At 41.2% G+C, this 17,856-nt stretch overlaps 1 protein-coding gene across 1 annotated transcript in view; it reads left to right on the plus strand.

Annotated features, from left to right (window-relative positions):
• Positions 1 to 16,283: 16,283 nt before the first annotated feature.
• The window catches only part of PKD1L1 (polycystin 1 like 1, transient receptor potential channel interacting), a 193,459-nt gene continuing 191,886 nt past the window's right edge, over positions 16,284 to 17,856 (plus strand). Inside the window, exon 1 of the mRNA XM_049893068.1 lies at positions 16,284 to 16,390. Coding sequence (XP_049749025.1) covers positions 16,376 to 16,390 — 15 coding nt within the window. The 5' untranslated portion in view covers positions 16,284 to 16,375. The remainder of the gene's footprint in view (positions 16,391 to 17,856) is intronic.

Consider the following 17,856-nt stretch of genomic DNA (forward strand, 5'->3'; position numbering starts at 1 on the left):
GCTATTTCTGTCTGAGGGACTGATGTCAGATTCAGCTGTAGGTCTCAAAGAAAAATCATCATTTTTCTGCTTACCTGTCTAGTTCATTTCAAATATGTTTGAACATGAAGTCTCTGAATCTTCCAACTTGTTAAAACTTTACCTGGTAATCTTGGTCAGCAAAAATATTTTCCTCCATACCCAACATTTAATGAGGTGAATGGTCTGCTCTACGGGGTGCTGAGGAAGCTCTATCCCTGGGGAAAGCCAAGTTACCTCAAGTCCTCCCTGTGGAGTCTGGCCTTTCTAACTGGGGGGAAGAATCAGAGCCCAGGTTCTCATATGGAGGAGGTGAGCTGCCTTCATAGATGGGAACCCCCATCCTTCTCAGTCACGGCAGGAAATAGACGTGGTTCAGAATAAGTGCTCAGCTCCGTACCTTGAGACAGCATAAATGTGCTAATCTTTTACACTGCTCAGAAAGAGTCTTAAGTAGTTTTTAAAAATGTGTAGGGGGCGGAGCCAAGATGGCGGACTAGGCAGACGCTACCTCGGATCCCTCTTACAACAAAGACACGGAAAAACAAGTGAATCGATCACATACATAACAATCTACGAACCCTGAACAACAAACACAGATTTAGAGACGGAGAACGAACTAATACGGGGAAGCAGCGATTGTTTCCAGAGCCTGGAGCCAGCATACCAGTCAGGTACGGCACAAGCACAGAGACCTGCTCCACCCCCCTGAACTAACCCCGGGAGGGGGACTAGCCGGTTCCATGGGCGGCGTGGGACGCAGCCGTTAGGAGAAGTCCCCGGGAGGCAGTGACTGATCTTGGAGCAGAAAGAGTAGCATCCGAGCCGGGGAACCGTCCCACAGGGATTTGGACTGCACGCAGGTACGCCATAAACACGGAGAGTTGCTCCACCCCCTGAACTAACCCCGGGAAGGTGACCATCCGGGTCGCGCGGGCGGCGTGGGACGCAGCCGGTAGGAGAAGTCCCCGGGAGGCAGCGACTGGTATTGGAGCGGGGAGAACAGCGTTCCAGCCGGGACACTCGGTCGCGGCACAAGCACGGGGAGCTACTCCACCCATCTGAACTAACCCCGGGAGGGGGCCCACCTGGTTCACGGGGGCGGCACGGCCACGCGGCTGGAGGGACGAGAAGTCCCCGGGAGGCAGCGACTGATTTTGGAGTCGAGAGTGCACCGTCCCAGTAGGGGAGCCTTGACGCTGGGCGTGGGGCTGGAAGCGGAGGATCTGCCCGTGACTCCAGCGGGCCAGACCCCCCGGGGGCAATCTCCACACAGACAGCACACATAGGCGACGCGCCCGCGGGAATCTCAGATATAAGAGTCATTCCAAGCAAGACAAGCAACTCTGGCTATATTCTGAGGTGCTACTCTCCTATCTCTCTGTTCCCTCCCCCACCCTCCCCAGGCGGCTTCATTAACATCTGAATAGCCTGAGCCAGAGGGAGAACTCTGATAGGGATCTGACTGCAGTTTTTTTTTAGCGGATTTTCTGGAAAAACTAGTTTCCCAGTGATGGCTCGGAGACAACAATCCATATCAAACCACTTAAAGAAGCAGACCGTGACAGCTTCTCCAACTCCCCAAACAAAAGAATCAAAATCTTTCCCAAATGAAGATACAATTTTGGAATTATCAGATACAGAATATAAAAAACTAATTTACAGAATGCTTAATGATATCACAAATGAAATTAGGATATCTGCAGAAAAAGCCAAGGAACACACTGATAAAACTGTTGAAGAACTCAAAAAGATTATTCAAGAACATACTGGAAAAATTAATAAGTTGCAAGAATCCATAGAGAGACAACATGTAGAAATCCAAAAGATTAACAATAAAATAACAGAATTAGACAACACACTAGGAAGTCAGAGGAGCAGACTCGAGCAATTAGAATGCAGACTGGGACATCTGGAGGACCAGGGAATCAACACCAACATAGCTGAAAAAAAATCAGATAAAAGAATTAAAAAAAATGAAGAAACCCTAAGAATTATGTGGGACTCTATCAAGAAGGATAACCTGTGGGTGATTGGAGTCCCAGAACAGGGAGGGGGGACAGAAAACACAGAGAAAATAGTTGAAGAACTTCTGACAGAAAACTTCCCTGACATCATGAAAGACGAAAGGATATCTATCCAAGATGCTCATCGAACCCCATTTAAGATTGATCCAAAAAGAAAAACACCAAGACATATTATCATCAAACTCACCAAAACCAAAGATAAACAGAAAATTTTAAAAGCAGCCAGGGAGAAAAGAAAGGTTTCCTTCAAGGGAGAATCAATAAGAATATGTTCTGACTACTCAGCAGAAACCATGCAGGCAAGAAGGGAATGGGACGACATATACAGAACACTGAAGAAGAAGAACTGCCAACCAAGGATCATATATCCAGCAAAACTCTCTCTGAAATATGAAGGCGAAATTAAGATATTTACAGACAAACACAAGTTTAGAGAATTTGCAAAAACCAAACCAAAGCTACAAGAAATACTAAAGGATATTGTTTGGTCAGAGAACCAATAATATCAGATATCAGCACAACACAAGGTCACAAAACAGAACGTCCTGATATCAACTCAAATAGGGAAATCACAAAAACAAACAAATTAAGATTAATTAAAAAAAAATACACATAACAGGGAATCATGGAAGTCAATAGGTAAAAGATCACAATAATCAAAAAGAGGGACTAAATACAGGAGGCATTGAACTGCCATATGGAGAGTGATACAAGGCGATATAGAACAATACAAGTTAGGTTTTTACTTAGAAAAATAGGGGTATATAATGAGGTAACCACAAAAAGGTATAACAACTCTATAACTCAAGACAAAAACCAAGAAAAACGTAACGACTCAACTAACATAAAGTCAAACACTATGAAAGTGAGGATCTCACAATTTACTAAGAAAAACGCCTCAGCACAAAAAAGTATGTGGAAAAATGAAATTGTCAACAACACACATAAAAAGGCATCAAAATGACAGCACTAAAAACTTATTTATCTATAATTACCCTGAATGTAAATGGACTAAATGCACCAATAAAGAGACAGAGAGTCACAGACTGGATAAAGAAACACGATCCATCTATATGCTGCCTACAAGAGACACACCTTAGACTTAGAGACACAAACAAACTAAAACTCAAAGGATGGAAAAAAGTATATCAAGCAAACAATAAGCAAAAAAGAAGAGGAGTAGCAATATTAATTTCTGACAAAATAGACTTTAGACTTAAATCCACCACAAAGGATAAAGAAGGACACTATATAATGATAAAAGGGACAATTGATCAGGAAGACATAACCATATTAAATATTTACGCACCCAATGACAGGGCTGCAAGATATATAAATCAAATTTTAACAGAACTGAAAAGCGAGATAGATACCTCCACAATTATAGTAGGAGACTTCAACACACCCCTTTCGGAGAAGGACAGGACATCCAGTAAGAAGCTCAACAGAGACACGGAAGATCTAATTACAACAATCAACCAACTTGACCTCATTGACTTATACAGAACTCTCCACCCAACTGCTGCAAAATATACTTTTTTTTCTAGCGCACATGGAACATTCTCTAGAATAGACCACATATTAGGTCATAAAACAAACCTTTGCAGAGTCCAAAACATCGAAATATTACAAAGCATCTTCTCAGACCACAAGGCAATAAAACTAGAGATCAATAACAGAAGAACGAGGGAAAAGAAATCAAATACTTGGAAAATGAACAATACCCTCCTGAAAAAAGACTGGGTTATAGAAGACATCAAGGAGGGAATAAGGAAATTCATAGAAAGCAGCGAGAATGAAAATACTTCCTATCAAAACCTCTGGGACACAGCAAAAGCAGTGCTCAGAGGTCAATTTATATCAATAAATGCACACATACAAAAAGAAGAAAGAGCCAAAATCAGAGAACTGTCCCTACAACTTGAACAAATAGAAAGTGAGCAACAAAAGAATCCATCAGGCACCAGAAGAAAACAAATAATAAAAATTAGAGCTGAACTAAATGAATTAGAGAACAGAAAAACAATTGAAAGAATTAACAAAGCCAAAAGCTGGTTCTTTGAAAAAATTAACAAAATTGATAAACCATTGGCTAGACTGACTAAAGAAATACAGGAAAGGAAACAAATAACCCGAATAAGAAATGAGAAGGACCACATCACAACAGAACCAAATGAAATTAAAAGAATCATTTCAGATTATTATGAAAAATTGTACTCTAACAAATTTGAAAACCTAGAAGAAATGGATGAATTCCTTGAAAAACACTACCTACCTAAACTAACACATTCAGAAGCAGAACAACTAAATAGACCCATAACAAAAAAAGAGATTGAAACGGTAATCAAAAAACTCCCAACAAAAAAAAGTCCTGGCCCGGACGGCTTCACTGCAGAGTTCTACCAAATTTTCAGAGAAGAGTTAACACCACTACTACTAAAGGTATTCCAAAGCATAGAATATGACGGAATACTACCCAACTCATTCTATGAAGCCACCATCTCCCTGATACCAAAACCAGGTAAAGACATTACAAAAAAAGAAAATTATAGACCTATATCCCTCATGAACATTGATGCAAAAATCCTCAACAAAATTCTAGCCAATAGAATCCAACAACACATCAAAAAAATAATTCACCCTGATCAAGTGGGATTTATACCAGGTATGCAAGGCTGGTTTAATATCAGAAAAACCATTAATGTAATCCATCACATAAATAAAACAAAAGACAAAAACCACATGATCTTATCAATTGATGCAGAAAAGGCATTTGACAAAGTCCAACACCCATTTATGATAAAAACTCTTACCAAAATAGGAATTGAAGGAAAATTCCTCAACATAATAAAGGGCATCTATGCAAAGCCAACAGCCAATATCACTCTAAATGGAGAGAACCTGAAAGCATTTCCCTTGAGAACGGGAACCAGACAAGGATGCCCTTTATCACCGCTCTTATTCAACATCGTGTTGGAAGTCTTAGCCAGGGCAATCAGGCTAGACAAAGAAATAAAAGGTATCCGGATTGGCAAGGAAGAAGTAAAGTTATCACTATTTGCAGATGACATGATTATATACACAGAAAACCCTAAGGAATCCTCCAGAAAACTACTGAAACTAATAGAAGAGTTTGGCAGAGTCTCAGGTTATAAAATAAACATACAAAAATCACTTGGATTCCTCTACATCAACAAAAAGAACACCGAAGAGGAAATAACCAAATCAATACCATTCACGGTAGCCCCCAAGAAGATAAGATACTTAGGAATAAATCTTACCAAGGATGTAAAAGACCTATACAAAGAAAACTACAAAGCTCTACTACAAGAAATTCAAAAGGACATACTTAAGTGGAAAAACATACCTTGCTCATGGGTAGGAAGACTTAACATAGTAAAAATGTCTATTCTACCAAAAGCCATCTATACATTTAACGCACTTCCGATCCAAATTCCAATGTCATATTTTAAGGGGATAGAGAAACAAATCACCAATTTCATATGGAAGGGAAAGAAGCCCCGGATAAGCAAAGCACTACTGAAAAAGAAGAAGAAAGTGGGAGGCCTCACCTTACCTGACTTCAGAACCTATTATACAGCCACAGTAGTCAAAACAGCCTGGTATTGGTACAACAACAGACACATAGACCAATGGAACAGAATTGAGAACCCAGACATAGATCCATCCACGTATGAGCAGCTGATATTTGACAAAGGACCAGTGTCAATTAACTGGGGAAAAGACAGCCTTTTTAACAAATGGTGCTGGCATAACTGGATATCCATTTGCAAAAAAATGAAACAGGACCCATACCTCACACCATGCACAAAAACTAACTCCAACTGGATCAAAGACCTAAACATAAAGACTAAAACGATAAAGATCATGGAAGAAAAAATTGGGACAACCCTAGGAGCCCTAATACAAGGTATAAACAGAATACAAAACATTACCAAAAATGATGAAGAGAAACCCGATAACTGGGAGCTCCTAAAAATCAAACACCTATGCTCATCTAAAGACTTCACCAAAAGAGTAAAAAGACCACCTACAGATTGGGAAACAATTTTCAGCTATGACATCTCCGACCAGCGCCTGATCTCTAAAATCTACATGATTCTGTCAAAACTCAACCACAAAAAGACAAACAACCCAATCAAGAAGTGGGCAAAGGATATGAACACACATTTCTCTAAAGAAGATATTCAGGCAGCCAACAGATACATGAGAAAATGCTCTCGATCATTAGCCATTAGAGAAATGCAAATTAAAACTACGATGAGATTCCATCTCACACCAGCAAGGCTGGCATTAATCCAAAAAACACAAAATAATAAATGTTGGAGAGGCTGCGGAGAGATTGGAACTCTCATACACTGCTGGTGGGAATGTAAAATGGTACAACCACTTTGGAAATCTATCTGGCGTTATCTTAAACAGTTAGAAATAGAACTACCATACAACCCAGAAATCCCACTCCTCGGAATATACCCTAGAGATACAAGAGCCTTCATACAAACAGATATATGCACACCCATGTTTATTGCAGCTCTGTTTACAATAGCAAAAAGTTGGAAGCAACCAAGGTGTCCATCAACGGATGAATGGGTAAATAAATTGTGGTATATTCACACAATGGAATACTACGCATCGATAAAGAACAGTGACGAATCTCTGAAACATTTCATAACATGGAGGAACCTGGAAGGCATTATGCTGAGCGAAATGAGTCAGAGGCAAAAGGACAAATACTGTATAAGACCACTATTATAAGATCTTGAGAAATAGTAAACCTGAGAAGAACACATACTTTTGTGGTTACGAGGGGGGGAGGGAGGGAGGGTGGGAGAGGGTTTTTTTTATTGATTAATCAGTAGATAAGAACTGCTTTAGGTGAAGGGAAAGACAACACTCAATACATGGAAGGTCAGCTCAATTGGACTGGACCAAAAGCAAAGAAGTTTCCGGGATAAAATGAATGCTTCAAAGCTCAGCGGAGCAAGCGCGGGGGTCTGGGGAACATGGTTTGCGGGGACTTCTAAGTCAATTGGCAAAATAATTCTATTATGAAATCATTCTGCATCCCACTTTGAAATGTGGCGTCTGGGGTCTTAAATGCTAACAAGCAGCCATCTAAGATGCAGCAATTGGTCTCAACCCACCTGGAGCAAAGGAAAATGAAGAACACCAAGCCCACATGACAACTAAGAGCCCAAGAGACAGAAAGGGCCACATGAACAAGAGACCTACATCATCCTGAGACCAGAAGAACTAGTTGGTGCCCGGCCACAATCGATGACTGCCCTGACAGGGAGCTCAGCAGAGGACCCCTGAGGGAGCAGGAGAGCAGTGGGATGCAGACCCCAAATTCTCATAAGAAGACCAAACTTAATGGTCTGACTGAGACTGGAGGAATCCCGGCGGCCATGCTCTCCAGACCTTCTGTTGACACAGGACAGGAACCATCCCTGAAGACAACTCATCAGACATGAAAGGGACTGGTCAGCGGGTGGGAGAGAGACGCTGATGAAGAGTGAGCTAATTATATCAGGTGTACACTTGAGATTGTGTTGGAAACTCTTGTCTGGAGGGGGGATGGGAGGATAGAGAGAGAGGGAAGCCGGCAAAATTGTCAAGAAAGGAGAGACTGAAAGGGCTGACTCAAGACGGGGAGAGTAAGTGGGAGTAGGGAGTGAGATGTATGTAAACTTATATGTGACAGACTGATTGGATTTGTAAACGTTCACTTGAAGCTTAATAAAAGTTATTATAAAAAAAAAAAAAAACATAAATATAAAAAAAAAAAAAATGTGTAAGGTAGTTTGTCAACTTGTTCAGCTCATTCACTTGAGGCACATCCAAAGATGCCTCAGAGAAGAGTGTCTGAAACACCGTCAACATGATTGTCTTCAGTTGAAGAGGGCAGTTAGCCAAGAGCACAGCTGTCACCATCATCCCGTGACCCTGCTACGCAGGTGCCACAATAAGAAACCAATGGATCTGTGAAAATGGTGCTGGATTCTGTGGCCAGAGCCTAGGGGTAGATCCTTCTCACTGGCACCAAGGGGAAAGAAAGTTCTGTATTGTATTCAAATTATCCTTTGAAACTCCCCATTTTGTTGTTTGAAAAGATTTTTGAAATCTGAAGGAAAAGTAACTTTGTCATGGCATCCATCCATTTGGGCCCCTGGGAATCCACACTTGATTCGATTTTATTGGGCACATGCTTCTCACTTCTCACCTCCAGAGGGGATGGAGTTATTTTTTGAGGGCTAACAGTGCCAGGAACCACGTGAGGCGATTTCTCTACATTGCACTTGGACGTCTTCCAAGGGCTGCCTGAGTGTCACCTTCTAGGGAGTGGCCGTCACAGAGGAGGGTCTGGGAGCTTGGCCTGCTTATCCAGTCTTCTGAGGGGCTAGAAGTAAGTGGGTGGCCACAAAGCTGTAGGGTACTTTACAATAGATACAGGTTAGTTTGGTCCTTTCTTCAATTTTATCTGCCCAGCTGATGATTCCAGAAATCCCTTTAAGTTTTACAATATGATTTGCACAACTCCAAACGTATTGCTTTCTCTATTTTTTATTCCACTGGTTTGGGAGGCAAGGGTAGTTAAGGGTGTACAAAGAAATCCTGGGAATTATTCATTAATTTAACAGAGATCTCACATCTAGTGATTATCTTCATCTGCCAAAATAGTCTTTTCCCACAACCATCAACTCTCTAAATAGTGTCCTTGTCTGCCCTCTAGTGGCGGCATCTTGGTTATTGCATCAAGAGCTGGGCTTACAAAAGCATGTTGTGTTTAATTTGCAATCTATATTCTCTCCCTACATATATTTTTTATTGTGCTTTAGGTGAAGATTTACAGAGCAAATTAATTTCTCATTAAATGATCAATACACATATTGTTTTGTGACATTGGTTGCCAACCCTGCAATATGTCAACACTCCTCCTCTTGACCTTGAGCTCTCCTTTTGCATTCGTCCAGTGTTCCTGTACCGTCTTGCCTTCTTGTCCTTGCCCCTGGGCTGTGTGCCCATTTAGTCTAGTCTCGTCCACGTGGTTCAGCTATGTGTATTTTTGTTTGTGTAACTGCCCTGTCTAAACTTTGGTTGAGGGGTGAACCTCAGGAGCGACTTCAGTATTGAGTTAAAACAGTGTCCCGGGCCATACTCTTGGGATTTCTCCAGTCTCTGTCAAACCAGTAAATCTAGTCTTTTTTTTGTGAGTTTGAATTTTTTTTTACGTTTTTCTCCAGCCCTGTCCAGCTCCTCTGTTGTGATCCCGTCAGAGCTGTCAGTGGTGGTAGCCAGGCACCATCTGGTTGTACTGGACTCAGTCTGGTGGAGACTGTGGTAGTTGTGGTCCACTAGTCCTTTGGATTAATCTTTCCCTTGTGTCTTTGATTTTCTTCATTCTCCCTTGCTCCAGATGGGCTGGGACCAGTGGAGTATCTTAGATGGCTGCTTACAAGCTTTTAAGACCCCAAATGCTACTCACCAAAGTAGGATGTAGAACATTTTCTTTATAAACTATGTTATGGCCATTGAGCTAGATGTCCCCCAAGACCATGGTTCCCCGCCCTCAGCCCAGTAATTCCATCCCTCAGGGAGTTTGGATGTGTCTATGGAGCTTATATGACCCTGCCTTGGTCAAGTTGTGCTGGCTCCCCCAGTACTGTGCACACTCTTACCCTTCACCAAAGTTACCGCTTATCTATTGTCTATTAAGTGTTTTTCCCTCCCCACTCCTCCCCTCCCTCGTAACCATCAAAGATTGTTTCTTTCTGTGTGTAAAATCTTTTCATGAGTTTTTATAATAGTGGTCTCATACAATATTTGTTCTTTTGTGATTGACTTATTTCAATTAGTATAGTACCCTCCAGATTCATCCAAGTTGTGAGGTGTTTTGAAGATTCATCATTGTTCTTTATTGTTGCATAGTATTCCATTGTGTGTACGTACCATAGTTTGTTTACCCATTCATCTGTTGATGGGTACTTTGGTTGTCGCCATCTTTTTGCTATTGTGAGCAATGCTGCAATGAACATGGCTATGCATATGTCTTTTGGTTTGATGGCTCTTATTTCTCTAGGATAGATTCCTAGGGGTGGGATTGCTGGATCTTATGGTATTTCTGTTTCTAGCTTTTTAAGTAAGTACCATATAATTTTCCAAAATGGTTGTACCATTTTGGATTCCCACCAGCGGTGCATAAGAGTTCCAATCTCCCTGCAGCCTCTTCAACATTTATTATTTGCTTTTTTTTGAATGGTGCCAGTAATGTAGGGGAGAGATGGTATCCGATTGTAGTTTCTATTTGCATTTCTCTAATGGCTAGTGATCACTAGCATTTCCTCATTTATCTGTTAGCCACCTGAATGCCTTCTTTGGTGAAGTGTCTGTTCATATCCTTTGCCCATTTTTTTTAAATTGGATTGTTTGTCTTTTTGTTGTAGAGGTGTTGGATTTTCCTGTAGATTTTAGAGATTAGACCTTTGTTGGATCTGTCATAGCCAAAAAAATTTTCCAGGCCTGTAGCTTCTCTTTTTACTCTTGTGGTGAAGTCTTTAATGAGCATTAAATGTTTAATTTTTAGAAGATCCCAGTTACCTAGCTTATCTTCTGGTGTTCGTGTATTGTTGATTATGGTTTTATCCTATTTTTTTTATACCGTGTATTAGGGTCTTTAGTATTGGCCTTTTTTTTTTTTTTCTATGATCTCTATAGTTTTTAGTATTTAGGCCTCTGATCCATTTTGAATTAATTTTTGTGTATGGTGTGAGGTATGGGTCCTGTTTCATTATTTTACAGGTAGTCATCCAGTTTTGGCAGCATCATTTGTTAAAAAGAGTATCTTTTCCCCATTTAGTGGACTTTGGGCCTTTGTCAAAGATCAGGTAACCTTAGGTGGATGGATTTTCATCCGCATTCTTGATTCTGTTCCATTGGTCAATGTATCTGTCATTGTGCCAGTACTGAGCTGTTTTGACTGCCGTAGTTGTATAGTAGGTTCTGAGGTCAGGTAGTGCAAAGCCTCCTAATTTATTCTTCTTTTTCAGTGGTGCTGTTGTGGATTGAATTGTGTCCCCCCAAAATATGTGTCAACTTGGCTAGGTCATGATTCCCAGTATTGTATGGTTGTCTACCATTTTATCATCTGATGTACTTTCCCTATGTTTTGTAAATGCTATCACTATGATGTAATGAGATGGACTAGTGGCAGTTATATTGGTGAGATCTACAAGATTAGATAGTGTCTTAAGCCAGTCTTTTTTGAAATATAAAAGAGAAATGAGCAGAGAGACATGGGGCCCTCATACCACCAAGAAAGCAGTGCCAGGAGTAGATCGTGTCCTTTGGACCTGAGGTTCCTGTGCTGAGATGCTCTCAGACCAAGGGAAGACTGATGCATCACAGGACCTTCCTCCAGAGCCAGCAGAGACAAAAAGCCTTCACCTGGAGCTGACATCCTGAATTAGGACTTCTGGCCTACTGGACTGTGAGAGAATAAACTTTTCTTTGTTATGGCCATCCACTTGTGGTACTTCTATTATAGTAGCACTAGATGACTAAAACAAGTGCTTTACTTATCCAGGGCCCCTTTCCTTTCCATATAAAGTTAATGATTAGTTTTCCGTCTCATTAAAGAATGCTGTTGGTATTTGGATTGGGATTGCATTGTATTTGTAGATTGCTTCGGGTAGAATTGACATTTTCACAATGTTGAGCCTACCTATCCATGAGCATGGTGTGTTTTTCCATTTATGTAGATCTCCTTTGGTTTCTTACAGTAGTGTTTTGTAGTTTTCTTTGTATAGGTCTTTTACATCCCTGGTTAGATTTATTCCTAAGTATTTTATTTTTTTAGGGCTATTATAAATGGAAGACCAGTTAATACAGCTATTATTGTTATTATCATCCAGATTTAACCACCAACCACTAAGGCTAAAGTTGAAGAAATTGAAAAGAATTTTTACCAACTTTTACAGTTTGAAATTGATCAAATATACAATCAGCATGCATTGATAATTACTAGTAATTGGGATGCAAAAGTTGGAAACAAAGAAGAAGGACTGGTAGTTGGAAAATATGGACTTTGTGATAGAAATGATCCTAGAGATCACATGATAGAATTTTGTAAGACCAATGACTTCTTTATTGGGAATACCTTTTTTCAACAACGTAAATGCCAGCTATACACGTGGACCTCACTGGATGGAATACACAGGAGTCAAATCAACTACATCTCTGGAAAGAGGTAATGGAAAAGCTCAATATCATCAGTCAGAACAAGGCCAGGGGCTGACTGCAGAACAAACCATCAATTGCTCATATGCAAGCTCAAGTTGAAACTGAGGAAAATTAGAATAAGTATATCCCACCTGAATTTAGAGACCATCTAAAGATAGATTTGACACATTGAACACTAATGACTGAAGACCAGAGGAGTTGTGGAATGACATCAAGAATACCATACATGAAGGAAGCAAGAGATCATTAAAAAGACAAGAAAGAAAGAAAAGACCAAAATGAATGTCAGAAGAGACCCTGAAACTTACTCTTGAATGCTGAGTCGCTAAAGCAAAAGGAAGAAATAATGAAGTAAAAGCTGAATGGAAAATTTCAAAGGGCGGCTGAAGAACACAAAGTAAAGTATTATAATGAAACGTGCAAAGACCTGGAGTTAGAAAACCAAAGGGGAAGAACGTGCTCAGCATTTCTCAAGCTGAAAGAACTGAAGAAAAAATTCAAGCCTGGGGTTACAAAATCGAAGGATTCCATGGGCAAAATACTGAACAATGCAGGAAGCATCAAAAGAAGATGAAAGGAAAACACAGAGTTACTGTACCAAGAGGAATTGGTCCGTGTTCAATCATTCCAGGAGGTAGCATATAATTAAGAGCTGATGGCACTGAAGGAAGAAATTCACGATGCACTGAAAACATTGGCAAAAAACAAGGCTTTGGGAATTGACAGAATACCAGTTGAGGGGTTTCAACAAACAGATGCAGTGCTGGAAGTGCTCACCGGTCTGTGCCAAGACAGCTACCTCGCCACCTCACTGGAAGAGATCCATATTTATGGCTATTCCAAAGAAAGGTGATCCAGACAAATGTGGAAAGTATTGAACAATATCATTAATATCACATGCAAGTAAAATTTTGCTGATGATCATTCAAAAGTGGTTGCAAAAGGGAACTGCCAGAAATTCAAGCTGGATTCAGAAGAGAACATGGAATGAGGGATATCATTGCAGATGTCAGATTAAATCCTGGCTGAAAACAGAGAATCCCAGAAACATGTTTACCTGTGTTTTGTTGATCGTGCAAAGGCATTCAACTGTGTGGATCATAACAAATTATAGATAACATTGCGAAGAATGGGAATTCCCGAACACTTAACTGTGCTCATGAGAAACCTGTACATAGATCAAGAGGCAGTCATTCGAACAGAACAAGGAGATACTGTGTGGTTTAAAGTCAGGAAAGATGTGTGTCAGGGTTGTATCCTTTCACCATACCTATTCAAACTGTATGCTGAGAAAATAATCTGAGAAGCTGAACTATATGAAGAAGAATGCATCAGGATTGGAGGAAGACTCATTAACAGCCTGCATTATGCAGATGACACAACCTTGCTTGCTGAAAGTGAAGAGGACTTGAAGCACTTACTGAAGAAGATCAAAGACTACAGCCTTCAGTATGAATTACACCTCAACATAAAGAAAACAGACATCCTCACAACTGGACAAATAAGCAATATATCATGATAAATGGAGAAGACTAAAATTGTCAAGAATTTCATTTTACTTGGATTTAAAATCAACACCCATGGAACCAGCAGTCAGGAAATCAAAGGACTCATTTGGACAAATCTGTGAAAAGACCTCTTTCAAGTGTTAAAAAGCAAAGGTATCATTTTGAGGACTAAGGTGCACCTGGTCCAAGGCACAGAGTTTTCAATCACCTCATATGCATGTGAAAAATGGACAATGAATAGGGAAGACTGAAGAAGAATTGACACCTTTGAGTTGTGGTGTTAGCAAAGAGTATTGAATATACCATGGACTGACAAAAGAACAAAAAGTCTGCCTTGGAAGAAGTACAACCAGAATGCTCCTTAGAAGCAAGGATAATGATACTTCATCTTACATATTTTGGGCATGTTTTCAGGAGGGACCAGTCCCTGGAGAACGACATCATGCTTGGTAAATTGGAGGGTCAGCAAAAAAGAGGAAGACCCTCAACAAGATGGATTGGCACAGTGGCTGCAGCAGTGGGCTCAAGCATAGCAATGATAATGAGGATGGTACAGGACTGGGCAGTGTTTTCTTCTGTTGTACATAGGGTTGCTACGAGTTGGAGCTGACTTGACTGCACCTAATAACAACATTATAATTGGTATTGCTTTCCTGATCTCCTTTTCGTAATTCTGTTTATTGATGTATAGAAGTTCAATTGATTTTTGTATGTTTTCCTTGTGTCCTGCTACTCTGATGAATCTTTCTATTAGTTCCAGTGGTTTTCTTGTGGAGCCCTTTGTATATCCTCTATATGTTACAGAAGCCAAGAGAGGTAAAAAACAAAACAAAAAACCAAATACTATAGAGCTGAGTGCACCTGATTGAGAGAGGTGATACCTAGTCTCTAAGAATGAGATGAACACTTTAGCGCAGGTCTGAGTCCCGGGGTGGTGCAAATGATTACCATGCTCAGCTGCTAAATGAAAGGTTGGTGGTTCAAGTCCACCCAGAGGTCCCTTGGAAGAAAATTCTGGTGATCTACTTTCAGAAAATCAGCCGTTGAAAACCATATGGAGCACTCCACGGCAACTGGTTTTGGTAGCTTGGCATCCTTTCTGGGTGAGTAACAAGCACCAACTCATGTAGTCTTCAAAGCAACCCAGGAAGTAGGTTCGATATCAATCATTCCATCTTTCAGAGAAGGAGCTGAAGCAACTTGCGGCTATCTAGGAAATGGTAGAGCTAGACTTGAAACCCTAGTTGTCTGATGCCAGAGCCTGATTCTTAAGCCCTGGCACAGCTGTCTCTCTGCAGAGTTGGAAGGGGATTCATTTCCATCACTGCCACATTTTGCCACTTTTGGAATCTAGGCATGAATGAGATACCCAAAGCACATAAGTTTCCTGTTGAGTCAAGACCAGAAGCCAGATACCCTATGTCTTCATTCAGGGCTATGAAACTCCCTGTGCACTGACAGATATTGACTGTCTACTGGGTGCCAGGCACAGGTACCCAGGGCCCAAGGAGCTGATAGTCTGTAGGGGAGAGGTCAGTGCCCACATGCTAACACCTGTGGTTAGCATTATAGCAGTGCTCTGCAAGTCCTGAGGGTGCCCAGAGGGAAGACCTCACTGCAGGGCCTATTTGGAGCAGCCTCTTGAACACTGCAGAAGAGTTTTCCTCTAGGGGATGGGGCCAGAGGACGCATTCTAGGTGAAGGGGCAAAAGAATTTGCATTGGCTTTCGATTAATTCAGAACCAGACTTAAATTTTGGCTCTGCCACTTCCAGTGTGAATGCTGCCAAATTAATTAATGTTCTTATGCCTCAATGAGCTCATCTTAAAATATAATTACACTTAACCTTTCTGAGTTGTTGGGGGAGATTAAATGGGAAAGTATGTAATAACACACCTCACTGTGTGTCTGCCCTGTGATTGTATTCGTGGAACCGTTGATTTCTTGCAATTGTTGGTTTCAACAACATGTCAGAGCCACAAAGGGGTGAAAGACCATGTCCATAGTTCAGAGGTTCAGGGATAAGGTGAGTACCAAGGAGAGGAGAGGTGAAGAGTGCCGGATAGCCAGAGAGCTCTGTTCCTGACCGGGAGGTGCCAGGATTTCAGATGGCTCTTTGTACCTGAGCTGTGCTGGGTTGTGGAAGATGAGCTGGGAGGAGCAGGCAGAGAGGCAGGGAGACTTTTATGAGGCTCTTTTAATAGTTGGATGAGAAATATATTTATGTTAATGTCTGAAAACAGACCCCAAATTTGGCAAATACAAAGTAAAAAAAAAAAGAACCCACATCACTACTGTTTAGAAGCAACTCACCCTTCCTTTGTATGGCAGCCAGTTGTGTATTTAGTTTATGAAAGAAATACGTGACATGGATGGGATCACAGTCACAGGATGGTTGGGCATAAAATAATAGTGCTGAATTTAATGATTTCTGTACTTACTTCCCACCCTTTAGGAACTTCCAGACTGCAGGTTCACTTCCCTTGCACAGCATGAGGACTGCGAGAGTCGTGGAGCATGGGGGCCTCCATCCCCAAAGCCACAGCCCCAGTCTTTTGACAGATGCAGCACCAGCTGGTAAGGCCTTCAGCAGGGGCACCAACAGGATAGTCACACTTACTGGGTGTCTTGATTATCTAGTGCTGCTATAACAGAATACCACAAGTGGATGGCTTTAACAAGGAGAAGTTTATTCTCTCACAGCCTAGGAGGCTAGAAGTCTGAATTCAGGGTGTCAGCTCCAGGGGAAGGCTTTCTTTCTCTGTTGGCTCTGGGGGACGCTCCTTGTCATCAATCTTCCCCTGGCCTAGGAGCTTCTTCATGCAGGAACCTCAGGTCCAAAGAACGTACTATGCTCCTGTCACTACTTTCTTGGTGATATGAGCTCCCCCGTCTCTCTGCTCACTTCTCTCTTTCATATCTCAAAAGAGATTGATTTAAGACAAAACTTAATGTTGTAGAGTCCTGTCACATTAACATAACTGCCTGTAATCTTGCCTCATTAACGTCATGGAGATAGCATTTACAACACATAGGAAAATCATATCAAATGACAAAATGGTGGACAATCACACAATACTGGGAATCATGGCCAAGCCAAGTTGACACACATTTTGGGGGGACACAATTCAATCCATAACACTGGGGGAGTACTTGTGCCGGTGACAGGCTGAGCCCTGCACAGGCTTTGACACTTGACCTTCACCCCCAATGCCCTCTGAGGATGTCCTGTTAGCATCATTTCTTTGCTTAGGTGAGAAGTGGAGAATGATAGAATCTGAACAGCGGACCCAGAGTTGCTCTCTGGGTGGTGACAGTTTTGGAACTGGGGACCTGTCTGTTTGCTTGCCCTCTTCTCCTGGGCTCCCCCACATGAGTGTCCGGGTCTCATGAAGACACGGAGTGCTGGGCCCACTGCATAGTGTCTGCTTCAGGAGGTCTGGGCAGGGGGCTGCTGGCACAGGCCCGTACACTGGGAAACACTGCATCTCCCAGCCTACCAAAGCCAGGTGATGGAGAAGCTCAAGTGCAGGGAAGGTAACTTCATGGTTACAGATTTTCAGTTTTTCCACCTCCTTAACACAAAAAGAATATTTCCATTATTGATTTTTTAAAGCATAAAACCTTAAATAAGGAACAAAGCAGGAGGCCTCACACTTCCTTACTTTAAGACATATTATACAGCTACAGTAGTCAGAAGAGCCTGGTACCGGTATAAAAATAGACACATAGACCAATGGAATAGAATTGACAGTTCAGAAATAAACCCACACATCTATGGGCAACTGATTTTTGACATGGGTGCTAAGTCCATTCAATGGGGAAATAAGAGTCTCTTCAATAAATGGTATTGGGAAAACTGGATTTCCACATGCAGAAAAATGAAACAGGATTCATGCCTCACACCATAAACAAAAACAAATTCAAAATGGATTAAGGACCTAAATGTGCAAGCTAAAACCATAAAGTTCTTAGAAGAAAATTCAGGGACAATGCTGTTGGGCCTAGCTTCTAACAACGGATTATCTAATATATAACAAATG

This window comes from Elephas maximus, chromosome 8, assembly GCF_024166365.1.
Source record: "Elephas maximus indicus isolate mEleMax1 chromosome 8, mEleMax1 primary haplotype, whole genome shotgun sequence".
Taxonomy (NCBI): domain Eukaryota; kingdom Metazoa; phylum Chordata; class Mammalia; order Proboscidea; family Elephantidae; genus Elephas; species Elephas maximus.